The 22,550-nt window shown below is 38.1% G+C and overlaps 1 protein-coding gene across 2 annotated transcripts; it reads right to left on the reverse strand.

The window, feature by feature from the left end:
• Positions 1-6,395: 6,395 nt before the first annotated feature.
• Positions 6,396-22,201, reverse strand: C1QTNF3 (C1q and TNF related 3). Of its 2 annotated transcripts, none has more exons than XM_032676745.1 (6): positions 22,014-22,201; positions 16,738-16,849; positions 14,365-14,519; positions 10,105-10,234; positions 9,326-9,425; positions 6,396-8,218 (listed from the first exon to the last, which is right to left on the reverse strand). In XM_032676745.1, the coding sequence occupies exons 1-6, from the start codon at positions 22,095-22,097 to the stop codon at positions 8,059-8,061; spliced, it is 741 nt and encodes a 246-aa protein (XP_032532636.1). In that variant the 5' UTR covers positions 22,098-22,201; the 3' UTR covers positions 6,396-8,058. The 2 variants fall into 2 exon arrangements, with proteins under 2 accessions (XP_032532636.1, XP_032532635.1); XM_032676744.1 differs by having other exon boundaries at positions 21,810-22,189.
• Between the last annotated feature and the right edge of the window lie 349 nt (positions 22,202-22,550).

Consider the following 22,550-nt stretch of genomic DNA (forward strand, 5'->3'; position numbering starts at 1 on the left):
GAATTACCCGAATACCCTTTATTTTCCAGGTAGACACCAGGTCCTGTAATCCAAGCACTGATTGTATCCACTGCTGTGAAAGGGCCAGGAGAAAAGTATGTGCATTTTCATTCAAATGCAGCTGCCTTGTTTTGTTTGTTATCCATCTCTCTTAGATACAGTATTCCATATAGAGGTTTCTTTTCACAGACATTATCGTGTTGTTGTAGCACTGTGTTTCTCTAAATAGTTTTCAGTTTCATTTGTCCCGTCACACCTTGGAGTTTGTATTGAATACGAACAGGCAATTTCTGTTGTGTCACCTTCTTTCATTTCACCTGATGCTGTTTAGTTTATCACACCCAAATAACAGCATAATCACACACTGGCTAATGTCTGGATTTTGCTATGGTTTAAGTGAGCAGTCCTTTGCACCTGCTAATTTGTTGTCATCCACAATTACAGTGGGTACTCTGTGGCAGAAGCATTCAAGTCAGGACCTTATTGAATTATTTCAGTTTAAGAGAGGTGAGGGCAGCATTTTATAAGCATTAAATCCTATTTGAAAAACTGAATTTTAAGAAACTAAGAAATACACAGGCATGAGAGAGAAACAGATATTCTAATTAACTATGAGATGAAGACTAGTGATTTGAGTCCAGCAAACTCTCCTGAAGCAGCAAGTTGGCCAGTACAAAATATATGTTAAAAACAAGGAGTCCTCCTCTAGCATGGACTTCCAGTGAAAACAGTGCAGTATTTTATTTATGCAATACCATTTAATATTTATCATTAATATGCAACAGCAAATAGGAGGCTGTATGAATTCATCACTGCCAAGGCAATGAGTGTAGGAAAGGAAGTTGTTTTGGGGTTAAATCTGCACTATGGGTGCAAGACCCCTTGTCAGGGTGCTTTTGTGTGCTTTATTGAATTATATCAGTGAATTGCTGTCTATATCAGTGTTTAAAAATGAAACTATATATACTGTGTGCTATATAAACATTTCTTGCAGAGGTACAGGCACTTCTACAATACAGGCTGGCTACAATGCATGCCAGACTTTTACAGCTGGTCTCAGATTTGTTGGTTAAAATTACTCTTAATTTTCAGTCCTTTGAAAAAATACCAAGGCAGCAATGTGAAGTTATAGCTGTACACAAAACCTTGATTCTCCCCTTTTATGTGTTTATGGTTTCCAATTTAGTCCATCCTAATACATGTTTAAAGAAATACTAGTATCTGTAGAGTTTGGGGTTTTTTTTGTTAAATGCAAAAGCAAGAATAGCTCACATCTGTTATAATATTCCAAGTCTTGATAATTATGTAATTGCTTAAAAATGTAACTAGTAGGTCATGACATAAGGTGAACCTCTTCTAGTAAATTCAAACATATCTACATTAAACTGAATTTGAGACCTTTAAAGATTCTCATGGAATTTATGATGGTATTTTTGTGTCCCAAGTTTATCAAAGCTTTCAGGTATGTTTGTTCTATCCCAAAGCCTGCATTTATACCTTGCCTGAATAGAAGCTGTGCTCCGTTCATAACACTTTTTGATATCCACAAAGATGTTGCAGGTGGTACTCCACATTTCTGACCTCATATTGCGTGCTGTTGTGACACACTGTCCCCTGTACAATGTGCTTGTCAAATGCAGCACCTTAATCTCTGCAATTTCAATAAACTCTTCTGTTTCAAGCATTTCTTTGCCTTTCTGTGTTTCTCTGCTTCTGTGAGTGTGGATTTGCACATCACTGCTCACTCTCTTAAGTGTACATCCCATCTCACACTGTCAAAAAATCTATCCTGAGGCCATCGTACTCTTCTAAAGTAGCTGTGAATCCATGCTGCTTGCAAATCTGTCTCTGTGTATCTGAGATTATGAATTATAGATTTAGAAATACAAGCTCCGTCTCATCCACAGAAAGTGATTGTATAAGCTGCTCCGTCATTAAAATTGACATATCCTAGAAAAAGTACTGTTTGTGAGTAGTTTATTCTAGTCAGTCATCGAGGTGATGATCTGGCCTTGCTGCAGTGAACAAGCTTTGCCATTAACTTTCACAGTGCCCGAAATTTGCCCCCTGATACTCTGTTAAAAGTAGGAGAACAAATTACTGATGCCTGTGACTGTGTTTTCTGTACTTTGAACCTTAACCCTTGTATCTGAAGCTAAATACTCTTCTTTCCTTTGATTCACAGCTGTGACTGTACTTCCATGATTTAGATGGAGAGAATGGCAAGTAGCTTTATGTAGATAATCCTTATATTAGGTAATCAGGAGAAAATATTTTCCTATGAGTTTATTATTAACCACTGTTGTACAGACTGGAAAATCTAGGGTTATTCGCAATTTTTTTTCCCTGTACACTGAGCTTTAGGTCTATGCTGGGCACCACATGTACTACTGCTTGGCCACTCTGCCCTAAACTTACTTCCAGGGAGCCATTCTTGACAGATAATGATGTCTGCCACATTCATCAAAGACAATTTCTCCTGCATTGGTAGGGCCATGGATTGAGAAACCCTTATTTTTATGAACTTGTTCCATCGTCTTGCCTATGAGCCATTTATGTGTGCCTTATGGCACACACATAATACCTGTTGGCACACGCATAATACCTGTTCTTTATTTTCTGAGCCTTTAATAATTTGAGAAAACAAACATTCTGAGAAGCAGGTAGTCTTGAAGGGAAGAAAGCATTGATCTGAAGTGCAGTATCTGAAAGATTTTACTCAAAACAACCATACTTCTACTATTTTCCAGTTTAAAAAATGAACAGGAGAGAAATTAAATTTCATCCTGCACTTTCAAGCTGCGAACCAGGACTTTTGACGTAGCAGAATGGCACAAACTCTGAATTCCAATGTTCTGGCCTGAAATTCTAGTCCTTATGGACTTCCTTGATTTTCATCAACTTTACTACACTGTGAGAGCCTGCAGTGGTTTTTTGTCAAAAAATGGCTAAGAGTGGAAAACAAAGCTCTTAGAAACTATTGTAAAATGGAGGTTACTGCTGTTAATTTAATTCTGCTGATCTTTCTTATATATTAGTGTGCTCTGTTTTCTATAGTTATTGTGCTTCATTAACTGTACATGTGGATGTAGTTACTGAATGAAGATTTTCTATATATTCATGTCTTGCTATCACATTGCAGTGTATGGGCAATTCCATATTCAGCAAGCATCCTATACTTGCTGCTGCACAAGGCCAAGAAGCAGCATGTGACTGGATGATGGAAGGAACACACTGTGAGACACATTCACAGGAAATGGAAGCTAAGATGTCGAAGATAATTTTAACATGGATATTTCCATTCTTGGTGTTGTAGCGATGTAATTCTTTTAAAACACTATTTTTTTGGATTTTTTTTTTATGTCTGATGGATTGTTTTCAAAAAAAGCAGAAGAATATCATTCCATTTCTTCAGTTTTTCACTGGTTAACACAAAGAGTCTCTTTGTTCAATAAAACCTTGCCCCACGTGGGTTTTATTGTTCTGTAAATGTGTTCATGGAGGATGATCTGTCCCATTCCACATGGAGATGCACAGCACTGAGCCTCTCCCACTGTCATCCTTACTGACTTCATGCCACCATATGCAGCTGAGTTTTTCCGTCCAGTAACAGAAGAGTGGCCTAATGAGTTACTTGTGTTGGGAGGAACATGCAATATCAAGAAGCTAGCATAGTCTCTTCCCACACCTGTTGCCAGTCCTTGTGCAGCCTAAAAGGTACTCAGGAACACTAGTACTAGTGAATTAAACAGCAACAATGCTTTCCATGTCTGGGAGTTGCTGGATTGTATTGTTGTGTTAGCGAAATGGATGGATAATGCAGCTGCATTAGCATAATGGTCCAGTGAATGCCTTTAGTCCATGACAAGGAGTATCTGCCCAACTTCCTAAGTACTACTTCAAAGTTAGCACAAGCCAGAGATCAGTCCCAACAGACAGTTTTGCAAACAGACACCCTGGTACAGAGGCTGAGAGAGTTTAATTAAGCCTCATCAGCATAGGCAGATGGTAACTCTCGGACAAAGAATAGACTCTGACACTGCTTTGGTTTTTCTTGTCAATTTAACCAGAGGGCCAGGTGATAAGGCTTGGGAAGTATGGCTGTTTTCTGCTACTACTACTCCTGTTCTGCATAATTCCCTCAAGGAAACAGATAGTGAAAATTAATGGTACTGCAGATGCTCAAAGTCCTGCTATAACTGTGTGGTTTGGCCCAAGGACTAAAGGAACTCTCACCCTTTGGTGTAAGAGGGAACCTGGTCATACTAAGAAGTGCACATTCTACCAAGTTCTTTTAATTTATGAAGATATGTTCTAGATTTTGTGTCTTTCTTCACTGGCATCTGAGTATGACAACCAGCCTGGAGAACAGCTTTGCACACTTCCTTTTTTTGCCTCATATTTTTAAATCAGAACTGAACACTCAGTTTTTATTTCCTTTGGTTGCTGAAGTGGAACTAACTTCAAACTAGAGAAACTTTGCTACTGATTCACCAAAATGAACAGCTATGGGTCTTTTCACACACTACTCAGCGACTCCCTGCATGTTTTGTCCTTGTGTGAATTTTTTTTTATAGTTCTGAGCACAAAAAACAATTTTAATTATATGAACTAAGTAGGAGGCAAAAAAGTTTTAATTCAAAACCACTTTTATTAAAAACTGCTTCAGAAAACAGCAGGGTACAATGTAGGACACAGTGAAAGAGAGGAAAAGATGAAAGATCTAAGTGAAAAGTTGTGTTCCTTATTTTCTCTTTAGAAAAATATTTCTTTATTTAAAGCCTGTAGTCTGGCTCACAAGGTTTCCAGTGGGACTGAGGCTGCAAACTATTGTCAATCTAAATTGCTTCTTCAGAATCGACTCAGTCACCCTCAGGCCATGGATTAGCCTCTGAAACTAAAACCACAGACTCTTTTTTTTCTCAAAGATTTCTAATTAAACTGCTTTCTGCTTTCTTTGAACACCACTCATGAAACTGGGACCCAGCCCTATGATGCTTTCCCTCAGTTTGGTTTCATTCTGGTTCACGTATTTCTTGCACAGAAGTTGTGTTTTACCCCTGCCAAGGGAGTCCACCCAGCACCCCTCAAGCCACACACAGCCCTGTTCTGCAAAACACAGCACTCGATACTCCTGATGCAGCTGGAGATGAGAATTGCTACATTGCAAAGATGTCACAGGTAAGGACAGCGGTCCCTGGAGCTCTGGGGGAAGGGAGGACCAGGAGTGGAGGGTGGTGTTTCACAGAGAGCAGGGCTCAGCTTGGCTCTGTGTTAGGAAGTGTTTTCTCCTGCCAGGCTGCCAGCTCCCACCACAGAGACAGGACATCACCCACCAAACCACAGCCCTCATGGCAGGCAAGGGCTTTCAGGTCTTGCCAAGTTTTGGTTAAATCTAGAAGCTCAGGGAGTTGGAGTGATATAGATTCATCTTAGCAAAGACAAAAAGCCATTAAGTATACTCCAAATTACAGCTTTTCAGTGGCCGGAAGGCTTCTCAGTCATAACAAAATTTATAAGATACCACTTATTTTATAACAGAGGATAAAAGTCTCTGAGACAGGACGTTTCGCCTTGAGGATATGCTAAGCAAGAGGCTTTCAACTATCAGGAGCAATGGAAAGATGACTAAATTTTGTGAACATTTCTGAGAAAAAACCCCATACATTCCACATGACTTACTGAATATAAAGCTTGTTTATGTTGAGGAACAGGAACAAACATACACAGATATTCACATCAGCTGCTATATTTTGAAGGATCTTGAAATTTATGTGTAAGTTAACCATTTATTTAAGTGTTACAACACTCAGTCAGCAGAGATTGTGCAATAATTTTGCAGATAAAAGACTGTAGAAATTTCATACAAAACCTAGAAAGTTTTAACCTTGATGCAAAAAACTCTTTAGCTTTCACCTGGGGACTGAGACCATGCTGCTTTTCGGTTATCAGATGCTTTACGATAATTCTTAGTCACTTTCCACTCTTAGCAGGCCAAGTTGAACAAACTTGTGAAAACAACTCAAAACAGGTATGGCAAAACACTGCTTTCTTTTATATTATGACCATTAAAAGGGATAATGTAAAGGAGCTGAAAATGAGTGTATGTCTCACAGTTTCTAAGTGCTTTATTATGACCAAAATGGATTAAAATGGCCATATCATAAAGGAAAATTAAGTCCCCAAAGAAAACCTTGAGGATTTAAATTTTATGTATATATGTGTGTGTATATATATATGTATATATGTAAAATAAATATATTTTAACCCTTAATGCTGTCTTTCTTCCATTCAGTAGCAAAATGAATGCCTAGAAAAAACATATTAAGAATATCTTCATAGTCTCCAAATGGCAAGGTCCTTGGTAAATGTGGATATGAACAAATGAGTGATAGTTTTGTTACCATTAATCTTTATTGGATAAATGTGTGATTTACAAAGTAAGCTTATTAAAATAACATAGTCTCAGGTTTTGAAAACCTATGTGGTGCAAACCTGACCCAAGTTCATAAAGAAATGATAAAACTCATTGGACAACAGTTCATTAAAGCTAATATTTTCAGTGGTTGATGCATAAAACTAAAAAATCACAAGTCATAATCATCAAGTATCAACATGCATTTTTCTTCATACAATGTGGTTACATACGCTAGGAACATGTAAAAGGACACACAGATTCTTAGGGCAGTTTTTGATTCATTTGCTCTGTTGTTTTGCTGCTGCTGTCTGCATCCAGTAAGAAAGAATTTAAAATAAATGTTTTCCTAACCTCACCTGCTTGTTATACATTCATGGCAGGTAATATCTGTTAAAACGGGATTTATGTTTCATTAGGTTGTGTGTGAGGAGCAGACAATACATTCAAATTTCAGTACTGACTTTGGTGCTGACTTCAATGAAGAGAAAATAGCAAGACAGAATTTCAGGTATCCAAATTTTGAAAAGGTGGTGATAAATGTTAATGCCGAAGAGTGGCTCAGTTTACTGGGACCAGAACTTCTAAGCCAGACAGCATTTGCTTTCACCAGTTAAATATTGAACTGGATTAGCTGCTGCTGCTTTGCAATGGCTTTTCCTGAAATATTGGTTCTTGGAAAGCTGCTAGGAAAACTGTATCGACAACTTCACTGTTAAGTAAATATACAATATTATAAGGTACATCCTTCTAAAAGAGCTCCAAACACCACAAAGCTTGTGTTTCTCTGTTTGTGCTGTTGGCGTATCCTGGTTTCTCTAGCGTATATACCTCTGCTTTGACACCCTGCATTCAGTTACATCAGATTTGAAAAGTTTTAAGGCTAGGAAGAAACATTACAGTTCCCCTGCCTGATCCCCTTCACACTGCAGACTATATTACCTTACCTTCAAGCTGCTACTAAGGCAAGAACTACTAACACTCTTCCATTAAAAGAGAGAGTAAGCATAAATATGTGCTAAAAATCTGTGAAAAATGACACCAGATACATCATCAGAGGTTTGAGATGGAAATGCAATAAACCTGAATCATTGACATCTTTATTTTCACATTTTCTTCTTCTATTTGAGGAGCTCATTCTAATCCAGTACAAACTTACTCCTTTAGATCTGGTCTCAACTGAGCCTGCTTATAATACATTCAGGCCTGTTTCCATGATGCAAACTTTAATGAACATGTAATAAGAACTGAATAAATGATTAGAAAAACTTGAATCAAGTGTTCAATTCCTGACATATACTTAACTAAAGTATATTTACAGACAAAATTGACTTTACTGGGTAAACTGCTCTCTAAATTACTTAAACTCACTTCCTTTGCTTTTCATTCACTTCGGGAAAAAGAGGAGTAGCAACATTTAACGATTCAATAGGTGCAACCCAAATGACTATACATATTCTGTGACTCTGTGTCAGTTACACAATGTATTCAGCTCATCTCTGATACACAAATAGCAACACATTGCATCAAGACAAGCCTTCTTGATCCTCCGATGTTGTAATGTTATTACACAGCCCAGTGAAAAATACCAGTTCCAAAAAAGATGTTTCCTCAGATAAACATCTGTTGAATAGTTTCTTCTTTTACTTGGTTTCAAAAAGAAGAAACCCAGCAAAGGTGGAGAAGCGTTGATGGTCCCCGTGGAGGGCTCCATTTCCCATTCGCAGCCAAACTTCATCTCCCTTGGCGAGTTTTAAGACTGCACTGTTTCCTGAAGTATCTGCTTTCCCTTTGGATTCATAGCTGTGGATGAATATTTTACATAAGTCATGTTTTTGTTTCCCAACAATGATTAAGCAAACAAAAAAAAAAAATCCAAGAAAGTACATTGTTATCCTGAGCAAAACTTCCTTGAAAGGCTGCCAACATTTTTTCAGCTTTATAAGGATATTTGGGCAACTTTCTGCATTTGATCTCCTAGTCAAATTTTGCGCCTTACCTAATTGCGTCATTTCATTCCTTTTTGAAGTTCTGGAATTTTAACTTTTTCCAGGGCACAGGAACAAATTTTTTGTTTGAGATAAAACTCTGCTCATTCATCACAACACTGCAGATTTCCTGTGATGTTTCTTTTCCCTTGAAGTCATCCCAGCTAATTTTAAATGCCTCCAGGTCAGGAGTCTGATGTGAGCTGAGCCCCTGTGCTCCCAGCACAGTCAGTGGGCAGAGACAGGCAGCTCACTCCATCCTGAGGCCTTTCCTTAGAACATAGATACGTTTGATGTGGGCTAACCTCCTGGCTTTGCATGATTGTTGGTTCCCTTGCTTCCACCTGTTGCCTTTTCTGACATCAGTGCTTCAGGGCAAAAAAAAATAGAGCACTTTTTCAGGAAAGATCTATCAGGAATGAAGCAACCTTTGGTGGTGTGCTAATGATAAAGCCAGTAAATGGAAGACCTTTGCTTCTTACTCATCTTTACTACTGCAATTTAAACACTTTTCAACTTAAAAGTAAATTGCTCTCCCCTCATCTCTAACAAGGCTGTAACTAGTTGCTGAACACCTTGTTATTTCCTATATCTGACAGGCAAAATAAGGATGAAGATATATATTAGCAGAATGACAGCGCATTACTACTGAACTCCAACCCTGACTTGGAGTGCTAATTCCTTTTCCTGGAGTTTGAGAAATTTGTCATGAAGGCTTAATTTTAGGTCCAGAATCTGTGGTGTCTATGCTCCAAATTTTCAAGCTGAGAAGGGCAAAATAAAATAGTTCTTCTTATTTGTTATTTTACCCTAGTGAATTTCTTAAAAAAATTAGCAATTTCACATTTCTTGAAATACAAGCAAGCTATCACTTCTGTAGAAGCATGTTTTTTGCATTAAAATGGTCTGACCCTTCACTTACCTATATAAGCTGAACACTGTATTACCATTATGCATCAGGTACACGTACACTTCCTCCACATCTTCATGTTTCATCATATTGAATGTGAAGAAATACACTCCTGAAAAGATTTCCAAATACAACATGTTTGCTTCATAGAGGGGGGTAATCATGCTGCAGATTTATGCTTCTTGCTTAGAAAATGTAACAGCTGAGGACAAAACTGCCTTCCAGTTATAAGTGGGTATTTTGCTTCTGCTTATAGCATTCCAAAATCTGCTTAATTTTAGTTCTGCATATTGCAGGGGTTGTTCTTCCCACACCACAGCTGCATAAGATGGGGGATAGATGCAGCTGAAAAATAACCCGTGGAGAATTGCAATGCCTCATTTCCAGCCACACATCTGTTGCAGGTCAGCTCACAGCTGAACTGGGGGAAGATGGGGATGAAGAGAGTTACTGGAGGTAGAAGGCAGAGGAGGCTGCTGTGAAGCTGCTGCTGCTACAACATCGAGCCTGTGGTTCTCTCATCACAGTGGCTGAAGGCCACAGCAAAGCCCTGCTCCCTCCCCAGCCCTGGCCATGCCTCTTCCTCCTGCCTTTGTGCCAGCACTAGTCTCACTGGCTGGCAAGATCTCTCTTGCTGTGCTCAGTTTTCAATTAATTTTTGTCGAAAGTAGGTAGCAAAAGCTATGCAGAGCAAATCTTGTCAGTGCCTTGTGCAAAGGCAGTTAAACAGTGTCTCATCATTATTCCCTACAGCTCCAAGAATTGCATTATTTTGTTTTGAAAATGCTTACCATTCACTGGAGCACCAAATCTCCCAGTCATGACATCAAAAAAATTCCCAACGTTGGTTTCAACGCTACTGAAGATGATACCACTGTTCTGGTTGCTGAAGTGAGTAGCCATCGAAGCCATGAATGCGACCTGCAAAAATCCAGTTCTTATTCAGGCAATCGTTCATGAAAAGCACATGTGTAGAGCAATCAACTACAAATTTTTTTTCCCCTGTATTTGCAGTCTGTTTATTTTCCTGACAGAGATGTTCTTCTAGGGCTTGCTCCAAGGCCAATAAACTCCAGTAACAAAACTCCCATTGAATGAACCTGGAAGAGTCTAGGCTTCTTACATTCAATTGGACTATTCATGACTGTAAAGTGTATGTTCAAGTTTTTTCAGGTCAGAACCTTCACTTCAGATTTTATCTACTTTTAAGTCTCTGTAGGATGATGCAACAGAAAAATGGTGTCAAAATGGATGGTGTTTCTGACAGAAGTGTTTTATATAGTTTTTATATATTCCGCAATGCATTTACACTGCATATTGCTTTAATTAAATGTGTGAAAATAAATGATATTTGGTAAAGTACATACAGATTTGTGTTTCTTAGCTCTAACTACCTTAGAGATGCATTTAGCAGTTTTATTAGTGGTTCTCTAGAAGTGCAGCTGCTAAAACTCAACATTCACAGTGTTTGTTATCTCTTATCAGTTGTCCTCAGTCATGAAAACAGAGAGTGGTGGTGACCAAAAGAGGAAACTAAGAAAGTGTGAACTGTGTTTCAACTTCACATTTTACTTCTTGTCGTCGAAAATGTTTCATAGGAAGCAGTGCAAAATGTCCACATTGGACAACTCAAATTACCTTCAGCAAGATACCAGGGAATGATCCTGCCAGCTTGCATGGTCAGGGACAGGGGTGATCTATTCTGTGAGTGTATGATCCCCCCTCATGTGACTGTCAGTAAATGGGGTACAGGCAGAATTGCTGAACTTTGTTGCCAGAAGGTCACATAAAGACTCGTCTATTTATTTCTATCTCAACATTTTACATGACAAATATTCACCTCCAGTTGTTACAGCCCATCACAAAAATGACATTTTTTGGTGTCATTCCAGTTACACTGGTATTTAAAGAATAAAAAACCATCCCAAACTTCTTTTGATTTCAGATCCAAATGAGAACAAAACCAAAACAGACAATCAAATTCAAGTCTGGATCCAACAACGGAAATCATTAGCCATCTGTTCAGAAATTTAAGGAGCTCCAGATGTGAGCTGAAGGCTTGGGCTGATTTTCCCTATCCCTGCATGGATGCATTTTCTATGATGGCAAATTGTTAACGTCTTGCTTCTCAGCCAGGATCACATCAAAGTTCATCATGTGTTAAAGGAAAGCAGCTGCAGTGACAGCTTGATGGTATTTGTTGCTTTTTGTCTAGATTCAATTTCACAGTCTCTTTGACCCTAAGCTGCTTTCCTTGGGCTCATCAGAAGAGCTGAAAAAGATGTCCTTTCTTCCTAGGTCTCATTTAGAAGTAACAGGTCAACAGGGATATACCAAGTTTTCCAAAATAATCCTGTACTTAAAACAGTATTGTATTCAAAAGTGTTTTCTCCTATACCTACCCCAACTGTAAAATTTTTAAGCATGATGCTAACAAGAAATGATATGCTATGCCATAAGAATTTTTAAACACATCTGTTAAAAGCAGTGATGGCATTTTATTTGGAAATAGGTATTTGATAAGTTTTGAAGCTGGCTCCTTGCCAAGTCTCCAAACCTTACCACAAAAAGTCCCCCCCCCGCCAAACCTCAGGGAGAAGAGGGAGAAAAACAACCAAGAAAAACCAAAATGAGAGAGACAGCTATAGCAATATATATATAAATATATTTACACTTATGTTACAGTTATATACAGTTGAAATATATATACAGTTTCACAAGGGAAAGGGAAGGGGGAAGGGAAAAAAAGGAACAAAACCAAAATAAAATATATATATATATCCTGATTAGTAGCCCAATATCTAGCAACTAAAAGAGTTAGCAAAGAAATATCTCACTACTCTCCTTGGGACAACCGAGAGTCGCTCGGGGACGATCGCCGGCAACCTCCGCCTCCCAAGGTCGACAAGGCCTTACCAGGCCTCGCTCCCCAACCCGGCAGACTCAACAGCAGGGAACCTGCACCTCCGAGCCGCCGGAAGGAAAGAGAGCGAAGGGCTTCCCTCCTTTCTTCTTATAGTCTGGCTTATGTAAAAATTGTAGGGAATACTGGGTAAATCTGGGCCCTTCCATGGCTACAAACTGGTCACCAAGGAAGGCCTAGACCAAACTACCACAGCATTAAAATATGAGCTTTTTTTTAATTCATTCTCTTTCATTTTTCAGTTTTAATTAAATTACTACTGTTATCTTTATGTAAGAAAAAACAGTGATAGTTCATTTTAAAATTGCAAAAGGATATGTGTTGAATGGAATTATGTTTTCATGATATTCAGCTATATCATGAATTCTAGCTCATTCTTTAAGATTACTAAAATAATTCTACTTTATTACAAAAGTCCATCCATTTTTGAAACTGTTTTCATCCTGAGTTGTATTCTGTGCAATTATCCCATCTTCATGCACCCCTTCAGGGTGAGGAGTTCAAACATACACAATTCCAAGAAATCCAGAGTAATTTTTCCACACTGCACCTGTTGGTTGTACTGTTGATTTTACTGTTAATTTTCATGCCTTTTATGAGGGTGTAAAATATATATGAATGACTGTTATTGGAAAACAAGGTCCTTCAGTTGAGAGGGGTGTATGTGGAAACAGGTCAGAACATCAGAGGGTTTGAAGTGCTATTTATCATTGTGCGTGTGTGCTTTATCCCATTTTGCCCCTTCTGTGGTGGATTTGGTTTGGGGGCTACAAATCAGGTCAAGGCTAAGATGATTCCACTTAAGAGTGTTTGTATGAGGGAGGATGTAACCTCCCTTATAGTTTTTGGAGATCTATATACTCTCTGTTGTCTGAAGTGCCATTTGCCCAAGAGCAGTAGTGACTGTCAGATTTAGCCGAGTTGCTATTCAAGATCCTAAGAAATTATAATGGAAGCTTAGATGCTTCTCTCACATGTGGGCTGTCTGGAGATGAATCTGACTGCCATCATTTTCCCACACAAATGCACCTGGTGCCTTCTGAAGTGTTTCAGGATTCCCCACGCCAGCTGATGTGACCTTCAGGAGTTCCCTCCATTGTGGAAGGTGGAGACCAGGAGGGGTGTATCTCAGTGGCTTGCCCCATGCATCTAAATCTTGCCTTTAGCACCCTAGCTGCACTATGTCATAAAGGCAGTCAAGTCTTCCTGCTATTGCAGATGAACTGCTTGTATATTGCTACACTGTAATATACAGTGGGGGCAACTCATTTATATCCCCTTTGCAACAGCAACCAGGGGTCTTAAGCTATCCAAATGCCATGTACTTTTTGTTCCTTTAAGAACAGGACTACAACGTGTCTCTGCTGTGCTTCATGTATATATATACATATATATATATTTATGTAAGTATGTATATACACATATATAAGCTCTCTGCCATCTGCCAGATTCCTGGGATATGAAGAAGCTCTAATGCAAAAACTGTGAGATTATGCCAACACAGTCTTGAGCTCAACAGCTAAAGCTTGAACCCTGCTCATCTGGCTTTTGGGTTCATTCATAGGCAGAACCTACAAGGCCCCCAACATATTTAAGGTATCTAGATATATACATATACAAAAATCTACCAAGGGGAATTTTTTAAAACTAGAGGACTCTGCGCTCAAAATTTTGAGACCATACTTTGAGGAACTGGATACATTTGCTTCTGAGAATCTCACAAAGCCTAACTGTCCTGAGAAGCGTGAGTGACTCCTTTACTCTTTTCATATGCTGTAGGAAGCACAGTTATTATGTGATACAGCTTGGTAGAAAAATGATAGTCCCAGCAATTCTCCTTTAATAACTTAGATACTGGCTTTTTGCCCTCAGAGAGAAGCATGTGTTTCTTCCTGCCCATTTCTCAGCTGAATTCTAACTCTAAAGAAAGACTTAACCCTTTGTTTTCCAGGAAGATCTGGCAGAGTACGTTTGTCTGTCAGGACAAGGGCTATATACGCCTCTTACAGTATTCATTTACAGGGGGATTTACTTCTTAATTATTTTACAGTAGTAAGGTGCTGGTTTTCCATTAAGGAAACCATAACTTGAGATTTGCTACAGCCAACATGAACCAGAGAATTTGTACCTGTAGCTCTGGGGGAATCCCAGGATAACCCTTCTCTCCTTTGGGTCCATGATGGCCACGCTCTCCCCTTGGTCCCATATCTCCTTTGTCTCCTTTCTCACCTTTGGCTCCTTCCTGGCCAGTTGCTCCATTGTTTCCGTTGTTTCCATGATTTCCTGAAAGGAAGCAAAGCTTCTGTTTAACTTAAATCATGTAATGTATTTTAACAGATAAGTGTGACGGGGTCCTCTTCCACCCGTTTGCAACACATCTAATCTTCAGTACCATAAACCACAGACTGGGTTGTGATGCATAAGAAACAGCTGCGTGCTTAAACTGAAGGTGAAGGTTTTGGTGAGCAAGTTTCCAGAAGGACATAGACTGATATTTAAGAGTTAACCTTCATGCTGTCTTGGTGTTGCTGTATAACCTGCCGTTGTCTCAAGTCGTTGCTTTGCTGAGAAGAAGTGCAAGAAGATCTCAGTGGGGCTCAAGGAAAGGGAAAGCCACTGCCTGTTGACACATGCTAGGTAGCCTGCAAAAGCTCTCTTGCTTTCCTTTGGTGTAAAAACTTACTTCCTGGTAATTTAAGTTAATTATGGTAGGATAAGATAACATTGAATAACATTTTGCTGTATTTAAAACACATCCACACAAATGAAGAGTGGCTGTAGCATTAACTAGCTCTATGACCCATCTGTGCCAAAAACAGGAGAGTGTGCATTCTCAGACTGCTGGGTGCTTGAAGGGGTTGATGACTGCATGTTTCTAGATTTAAAGAGAGACTGAATTTTTATAATTAAGCTTTTCTGAGATGGCTTATTGTAAAAAGACTCATTATAAAGCATATTCCTGCTTCTACAGTATTACTTACTCCCTGATGTTTACTGAGGAAATTACTGAGCAAATGTCTGTGCAACTGACAGAAAATTTTAAAATTGGCTAGAATTACTGAGCAATTATTATGCCTCCTGCAGCAAAAGCCTGATCTTTCAACTCAGGGGATTAATTAATGTCATCATTATTCTAATTCTACCTGAACTGAAGTTAGGTGCTCTGTAACTCTGCTTCTTCTTTGATTATTCTCTCTGGTTACAAATTTCCAAGAACAATAGTGTTGTTTGAGATCACATCTGATGATAAAGTGATTCTTCAGATTTTTTGTATTGAGAAAAAAAATTACATCAAACGAGGAAGATAAATGGTGAAAGAAATATAAATTTTTGTTTGGATAGAGGAATCTTTAACTCTTAAAAATAACAAGAATGATCTTTATGTAAAGCCAGAACTACTTTTCTACCAGTTCAGAACAGAAGTCTGCAAGCAACACTGGATTCAATCAAAGGGAAAAGCAACTGCCGTTGTTCCCCTTACAGGCACAACAATATGAAATCCAGCAGATGAAGGAGGCAGAGAAATTACAGGGTACAGAAGGTTGCTGCCAGCCATTTGTTTGTGGCATCCTGTGGTGACAAGAAAGTGGGACTTGGATACGTGAGAAGAGGACTAGGCTGTGTCCCAGCACGTCCACTGCAGTCTCAGAAGTGTGGGTCTAGTATAAAATTGTGTCCTGCTCCTAAGAAGCCAACAATTTATTAATAAGTAATGGGTCACTGAATTTCATTTTTACTGTGATAACAGAAGATGTAAGCTTTTGAAGATGAGATGAGTCTGTTGGTCAGTGATGTGTTCATTTATGTTACTCATCTGCTTTAGGAATGGTGATTTTCAAATCCCTGAAGGTAGCTGCTATAACAAAGTTACAGCAACATACAACTAACTTTTTCCCTTCTCTAGGCTCTTCTATTTCCATACCACTTATCAGATCAAAGTACACACTTTTCTTGTGTATCCTGTTCTTCTCTGTGCATTTTTAATGGGGAAAAAAAAAAAAGGTAGCATTTATTGTGGAAGACAAGATGAAAGAAGGAAATGAAGGAATTTCTATGAGAGAATAAAAGTATATGTGTCTCTGTAAAATACTGGCTAGCAGTATGCTAGATGAAGAAAATCTCTTGAATACAGTACACAGTAACACAGCTGGATATACAAAGGTGATTGCAATAATCAACTCCAGGGAACAAGTTCTTCCAACTTTAATGGAATTTTCATGCTGCTTTAAGAAGAGAGACTAATTTACCCTAGAAATGTAATAAGATTACTTTCAGTATGAATTTGTGAAAGCTGAATTTTAATAACAAACAGGTTTTCAGTGGAAAATACTTTAGAATATAACTGAAAATATATGTCTACCCAGAAATTATAGAAAAACTTGTTGCTGAATCTGTCCCCAAATACTGATATTTGGGCCACTCTTTGATATTTCATAGAATAACCTGGAATTTATAGCCTGAAATTAGATTAATCAAAAAATTAATTAAACTTCATCTTTACCTGGCATCCCAGGGGGCCCAGGAGGTCCTGGGGGCCCTTGATAGAGTCGAACTCCAAAGTCACCACGGCAGCAGGAACTACAGTCTGGATTCTGTGGTCCAGGCTGGGGGGGCTAAGTGCACAAAAATAAGCTTTAAGTAGCGCATTCATGGAGGACATCAGTCTTATGCATGTTGGTTACAGGGTCTTCATTATATATTCTCTGTTTATATATTTGGTAAGTTTTCGAAATAATTCTTATCTGGGCTGAAATCTCACATGCCTGGGTTGTCCCAGAAGACGTTATTTTTGGAAGTTTTAAGGGAATAGCTCTTGAAGTGTTCTAAGAGCTATATGAATATTAAAAAAACACCAGCTTATCCTGTCAATTAATGAGGGTTTAGAAAATAAAATGATGCCAAGTAATGAAATTTCGATGCATATTTCAGTGAGATTCCCATCCTGATCCCACATTTCAACTGACCTTTGATGACAAACAAGCTTATATACCCACAGGATATATTAAAAAAAAAGCTGTGCAGCATATTCCTATTCATGATCCCAGACCTGCATATTTATGGGCTATTAAAGTTAGGAGAACCTAAAAAATTGCCAAGATACAAAACCAAAATTTGAACTTACATGGTGTTAGGGGCTTCTGATTATTTGTAGTGGTGACTGTGTAACTATGAAAACCTATTTGCATGCTGAAACTAATATAGCAGCATAAATAAATGAATGAGTTTATTATATGCAGCTCAGCTACTATAGTAATAGCTTAATAATAGATTTGTTTAAGTGTTTTTCTTTTTCAAATTATTGTATTTATAGTAATGGAGTCTCATTCAATTCTGACTGGATTTCATAACTAGGCTTAGTCACCACAAATTTTCCAGTGGGTCAGCTAAGGTAGAGGTGCAGGGTTTGATTTTATTTCTCTGCCTCTTCCTTATTTGTCCCTCTTTGTTTCTTTGCCCCTATAATTCTTTGCTAATATCCTGAGATGCAGTTCTTAAAATCTAGAGAGGGATAATTACACCAATCCAACCTCTACTTTTCTCTAATAATTCTACTATTTGTCTTCCTCCTCTTTCTTTCCCCTCATCTTTAGCACTGATAAATTACTTTCCTAATGCAGACTTACTGGTTTAATGGCAGCAAATGAGCCTCTGGTGGGATGGGAGCTGTCAAATGAACACACAGATATGCTTATTTCTGCCCTCAGTGTCATCAGCCGACTTCATCTGAAACACTAAAGCTTTCTGCCTGCGTTTTGAACAATAGCAAGCACACCCCCAGAATTCATTAATTTCAGGAGGCTTTGGAGTTTATGGATTCAGAAAACACCTTTCATGCCACAACCAAAATACTACAACTCCTCCACTGGGACATATGTATGCTCCCTCCAGCTGGAAGCAACGATGGGAATAAAGTTACCATGGGAATAAAGGCTGACTTGACAGCTAAACAAGTATCCTTCATATTCAAAGAGTTATGAAAATGTTAAGATTTACCAATGGGCAGAAGAGCTTCATATTTATGGGTTTGGTCAAGGCTATGCTTTTTAGCTTAATTCTGGACAAGGTCCATATTTTCTGAGAAAAATGAGCTCTGACTCTTGCACTGTCTGTTCCCAGAGAAACTGTTTGTATGTGTCTTGCTGTTTTGTGTCTCCTAGTTGTTAGGAAGAGCATAGCTGACAATCACCCAGTATACTGTTTATAATTTTCCTACTATGAGAGAAGAAGTAGGCCTACTTTTCAGCTCATTTTCAGTCCTTAAAAGGGAGACAAGTACAGGAGGACTGGAATTGTGCAAGCGTTTTGTACCCCTCAAAATTATGATGATTGTTGCACTGAGATTAAAATATCTGGTTCTTTTTAGATAGTAGTTCATATTCATGTTAAATGGGAAGGCAAACTGTATACACACCTGCCAAGAGCAAATAAGTCATACCAGCCTAGAGATATCCAAAAACTTGGAACTGTGGATTTTTGGTAAGGGAAGACATGAATCCAGCAAAGTGGACTGCATGTGAGACTCTCTTAAGTCTGTCTGCAGGTGTGACTTGTCTTTATCACACAATGCACTGAAATCCTAAACAACATTATTAGCTAACCAGCTGTGTTATCATAAAAAACGAACTAGTGCCAGTCATAAACAAGTGCTGTTTGGCATTACCTTGAAAAAAACTCAGCAGGTTCTTACATGTGAAATGAGGCAAGTCTTGCCAGTCTGTTTGTATGCAAATAGTTCCACTGACTTCAAAATAACTACTTATGCAAGTCATAAAGTAATATTAACTCATTATCTTTACTGATCTTTTCACTAAGAGGAAAAAATGTTCACAATCAGCTGCCAAGTATAATGAATATTCAGGATACTCTTTTGATCTCTAAAAACAGAGAACTTCATGAAGAGTATATTTAAAGGAAAAATGTGTTCCTAAAGTAAAATTACACTCAAATGTGACACAGAGATTAATTACAGTCTACTTGCCAAAGGCATTCTGTGTAGCCATTTGTGCATAAATTTTATCCCACAGTGAATCTTTGGCTTTACTCTCAGAACATAAATATGATTTAGGAGCTTGTGAAATGCATCTGCCACATTGATATCCTAATACAGCTAGAAAACTGGAAATATTTCTGAGGTTATATGCTAAATTTCCTGTGATTTGGTATGTAGGAGAAATTTCTCGGCAACAGATGGTCTATAAAATCCCCTCAATTTAAAGCTGTGAACAAATCATAATTGGAGACCCAGGCTTTTTAACTTCGTGATTAATTTTGTGAGTTGCTGTTTTATGGTTTAAGACAATTCAGAAAAGGAGTAATGCACCTAAACAATTCTTGGCTCCTGTTCTGTAAAATAGTGTGCCTCTGTGGGCACTAGCACCCTCCATGCATCCTCTCTAAGCAAAGAAACAAACAAAAGTTGCCAAAATTCAGGGTAAAACACTACTTGGATGAAGAATATCTAGAGACTTTGAAAGAACAACCTGAAAAGGAAAAATGGTCTGTCATGGCTCCCCATAGTCACTAAGAGTTCTTGTGCTTGAGAAACGCACATTATATTTCACATAAGTTAACAGCAGTGTGGAAACTGGCCCTGCACCCAGTGCAGCAAACATAACTGCAAAGACAAATGCTATTTTCTCTGGTCCACAACAAAAAATAGGGCCTTTAAAACACTTTAACAAGAGGGTAAAATTCTCCAGCCTAAATTCTCTCTAGCTGGGTAAAGCAACTCCACCTAAAACAACCACGAAAGTAGGAACTTAAGGATTGAACAGTTTCCACATAGCTCAAGGGGAAGAGACAGGTTTGACATGAATTAAAACATGTCAGTGCCACCTTTGTTTTTAATCTGCCTAGAAATTCCTGGAGTCTGGAACTGGAAAACACCTATTACGTAAGCCACTCTGTGATTGATTATCCCTGTCATGCATCTGTTAGTGCTCCATTTCATTCCAGTAAGCCAAAAATTGCATCATTTCCCAAAAAAAGAATGCTTCTTAGAGAGGGTCTGGCAGGTAAGTGACTATCATCAGCTGTACTCAGACTCACTGGGCTCATTTTTAATGTCAGAGCCTCTTCCCCCAGCAGGCAACTCCAAACATACTGCATTAAACCCTCTGACGAGAGACACATGCATCCCAAACACAGTGACACTTTCCATGAGGGAGAGTTTGACCCCTATAAAGTTATAATTTTGTATTAAATCCTGAAATTATGTATTAAATCTGAACTTATGTTGATTTAAAAGGGAGTCTTTTTAGATGCCAATAGTATATAGTATGTAGAAAGCAGCTGTAGAGAGAACTGCACACACTAGCTGGCTCTTTGGACTGTGCACCTGATGTTTTACACTGTTTATATACTGCAAGCACAATATAACATGCTTACAGTTAAAATATCTGCTTTGCTGAATGCACTGGAGGAACATTTAGCTCCTGCCCAAGAAGTACAAAATGCAAGGCACTATAAAATTTAAATACAGGGAATACAGTGGTGTATTAAACTTATTCCTGTATTTGGATGTGTTTCAGTTCTTCATGCCTTGGACAGGATTAAAATCAAATCTCTCCTTTGCTTATCATGATGCAGGTTATTATTCAACACTTGTCTGCGTGTCCTTGATTTTGGCAATTCAAAATATCATAGTTTGATCTGAGAGTTTTAAAAAACCCCAATGATAAAAGTTGAACTGAAATGTTTCAGGACTGAAACATTTTTATCAGCTAGAGGAATAAAACACTCATGTTCTTGCTGTTTCTAAAAAACATTGGTAAGAAAAAAGCTTCGAGTGCAATTTTGTTTTGCCTAGTGCTAGAAAAACTTCATCTTCTGCCCTTCAGATTTTTTTCTTTTAAATTTGTACTGCAATATTTTATATATAATCAAGTTATAACATTTTCCCTTTGATGTAAGCTAATGACTACAGTATCTAAAGTGGCATGAAAGGCATAAAAAGATTCCCAGTTTAAAAGGCAGATACTGCAGATGATTAGACTTTCACTGTGAGTTTTTTCCTTCTGAAACTCTCTCAAGTTGATATACATTATTAAATCTATTCATTACATTAGTACCTGGTTTTTTTCAAGCTACTCCTTAGAATAAAATTTTTGAACACTCAGAATTTCATTATGTTTCTCTCAAGCTCAAAAAATATACTTTACATATGTCATTTTCAAGTAAAGATATTGTCTGCTAATTGAATCTTTCCAAATACCTCTAGAACTCTGTAAGTTTCTGTCACATCCCTATGAGTTAGAAAATTCTAAAACTTTAATATTTTAAATAAGTAATACCTTGGGATAATTAAGAGACTATATATCAGAATATATGATTTCACAGGTTCACATTTTCATCAGAACAAAGGGTTGCTGTCTATGTTGAAACCAGTGTCCCCAACCACTGCTGGTTCTACCAGCTAATTAAAAGATCCTATAAAGCAACCCAGCAGGATACAGACCAATACACAGCTTTAATAACAACTATTTCATAAATATATCACTAATAATATTAGCAAAAAAAAATAAAATATCTCATTAGCTTTAAAGATATCTTTAGAAGATTAATTCAGAGTACCTGGACTCTATCTGAGGTAGTCAGTTCTACATCATCTACCTCTGGTCTCAGGACTTTTTGGTCTGTAGAAGTGCTATTATCAACAGTCCACTCTATAAGTTGATTCCGCTGTTTCAATATTTCCCTGCTTCTGGAACCTTTATGACCAGTCTGGTGGTGACTTTGCAATATTTTGGCCACTGGTTTATAAGATCTTCTGCTCACCTCCATGTATTCATCTTGACACAGGCAAAATGGAAGAAAAAATAAAGCCAGTAGATGCCAACTGATGAAATCCTTCTCTGCCATGTTATTCAAAATAATTTTTCAGGAGTCCAGCAAATGTCTTGCAGAAGAACCTCTTTGCTGCACCAGGAGTTATGTGGTCCTTTCAGCTTTTCCACTAGTAAGCCTGGCACTGAGACCAGTACCAGGTTTTATACGGTTGCATGCAATAAATAAAACTAAAAATGCCAAAGTGACAGGATCCTTCATCCAAAATCAGTCATGCTCCTTTAAACAAACCAGGCATTATTCACCACTTCACCACCACAAGGAAAATTGATTTGTATGCTGGAAATGACCACAGCATTTAATGGACTCCTGTGGTTCCTATTTGGGGGCATTAAAAAATGTAGCACCTTTCCTTTGGCATGTTTTTGTTTAAGTGTGAAAAAATGTGATGGAAATGGAGAACATGTGGCTAATGGTTTACGCTCCTTGATTAGACATGGAAAGGCTGTGAATTCACACTCTTAAATG

Source organism: Chiroxiphia lanceolata, chromosome Z (assembly GCF_009829145.1).
Source record: "Chiroxiphia lanceolata isolate bChiLan1 chromosome Z, bChiLan1.pri, whole genome shotgun sequence".
In the NCBI taxonomy this organism is placed as follows: Eukaryota; Metazoa; Chordata; class Aves; order Passeriformes; family Pipridae; genus Chiroxiphia; species Chiroxiphia lanceolata.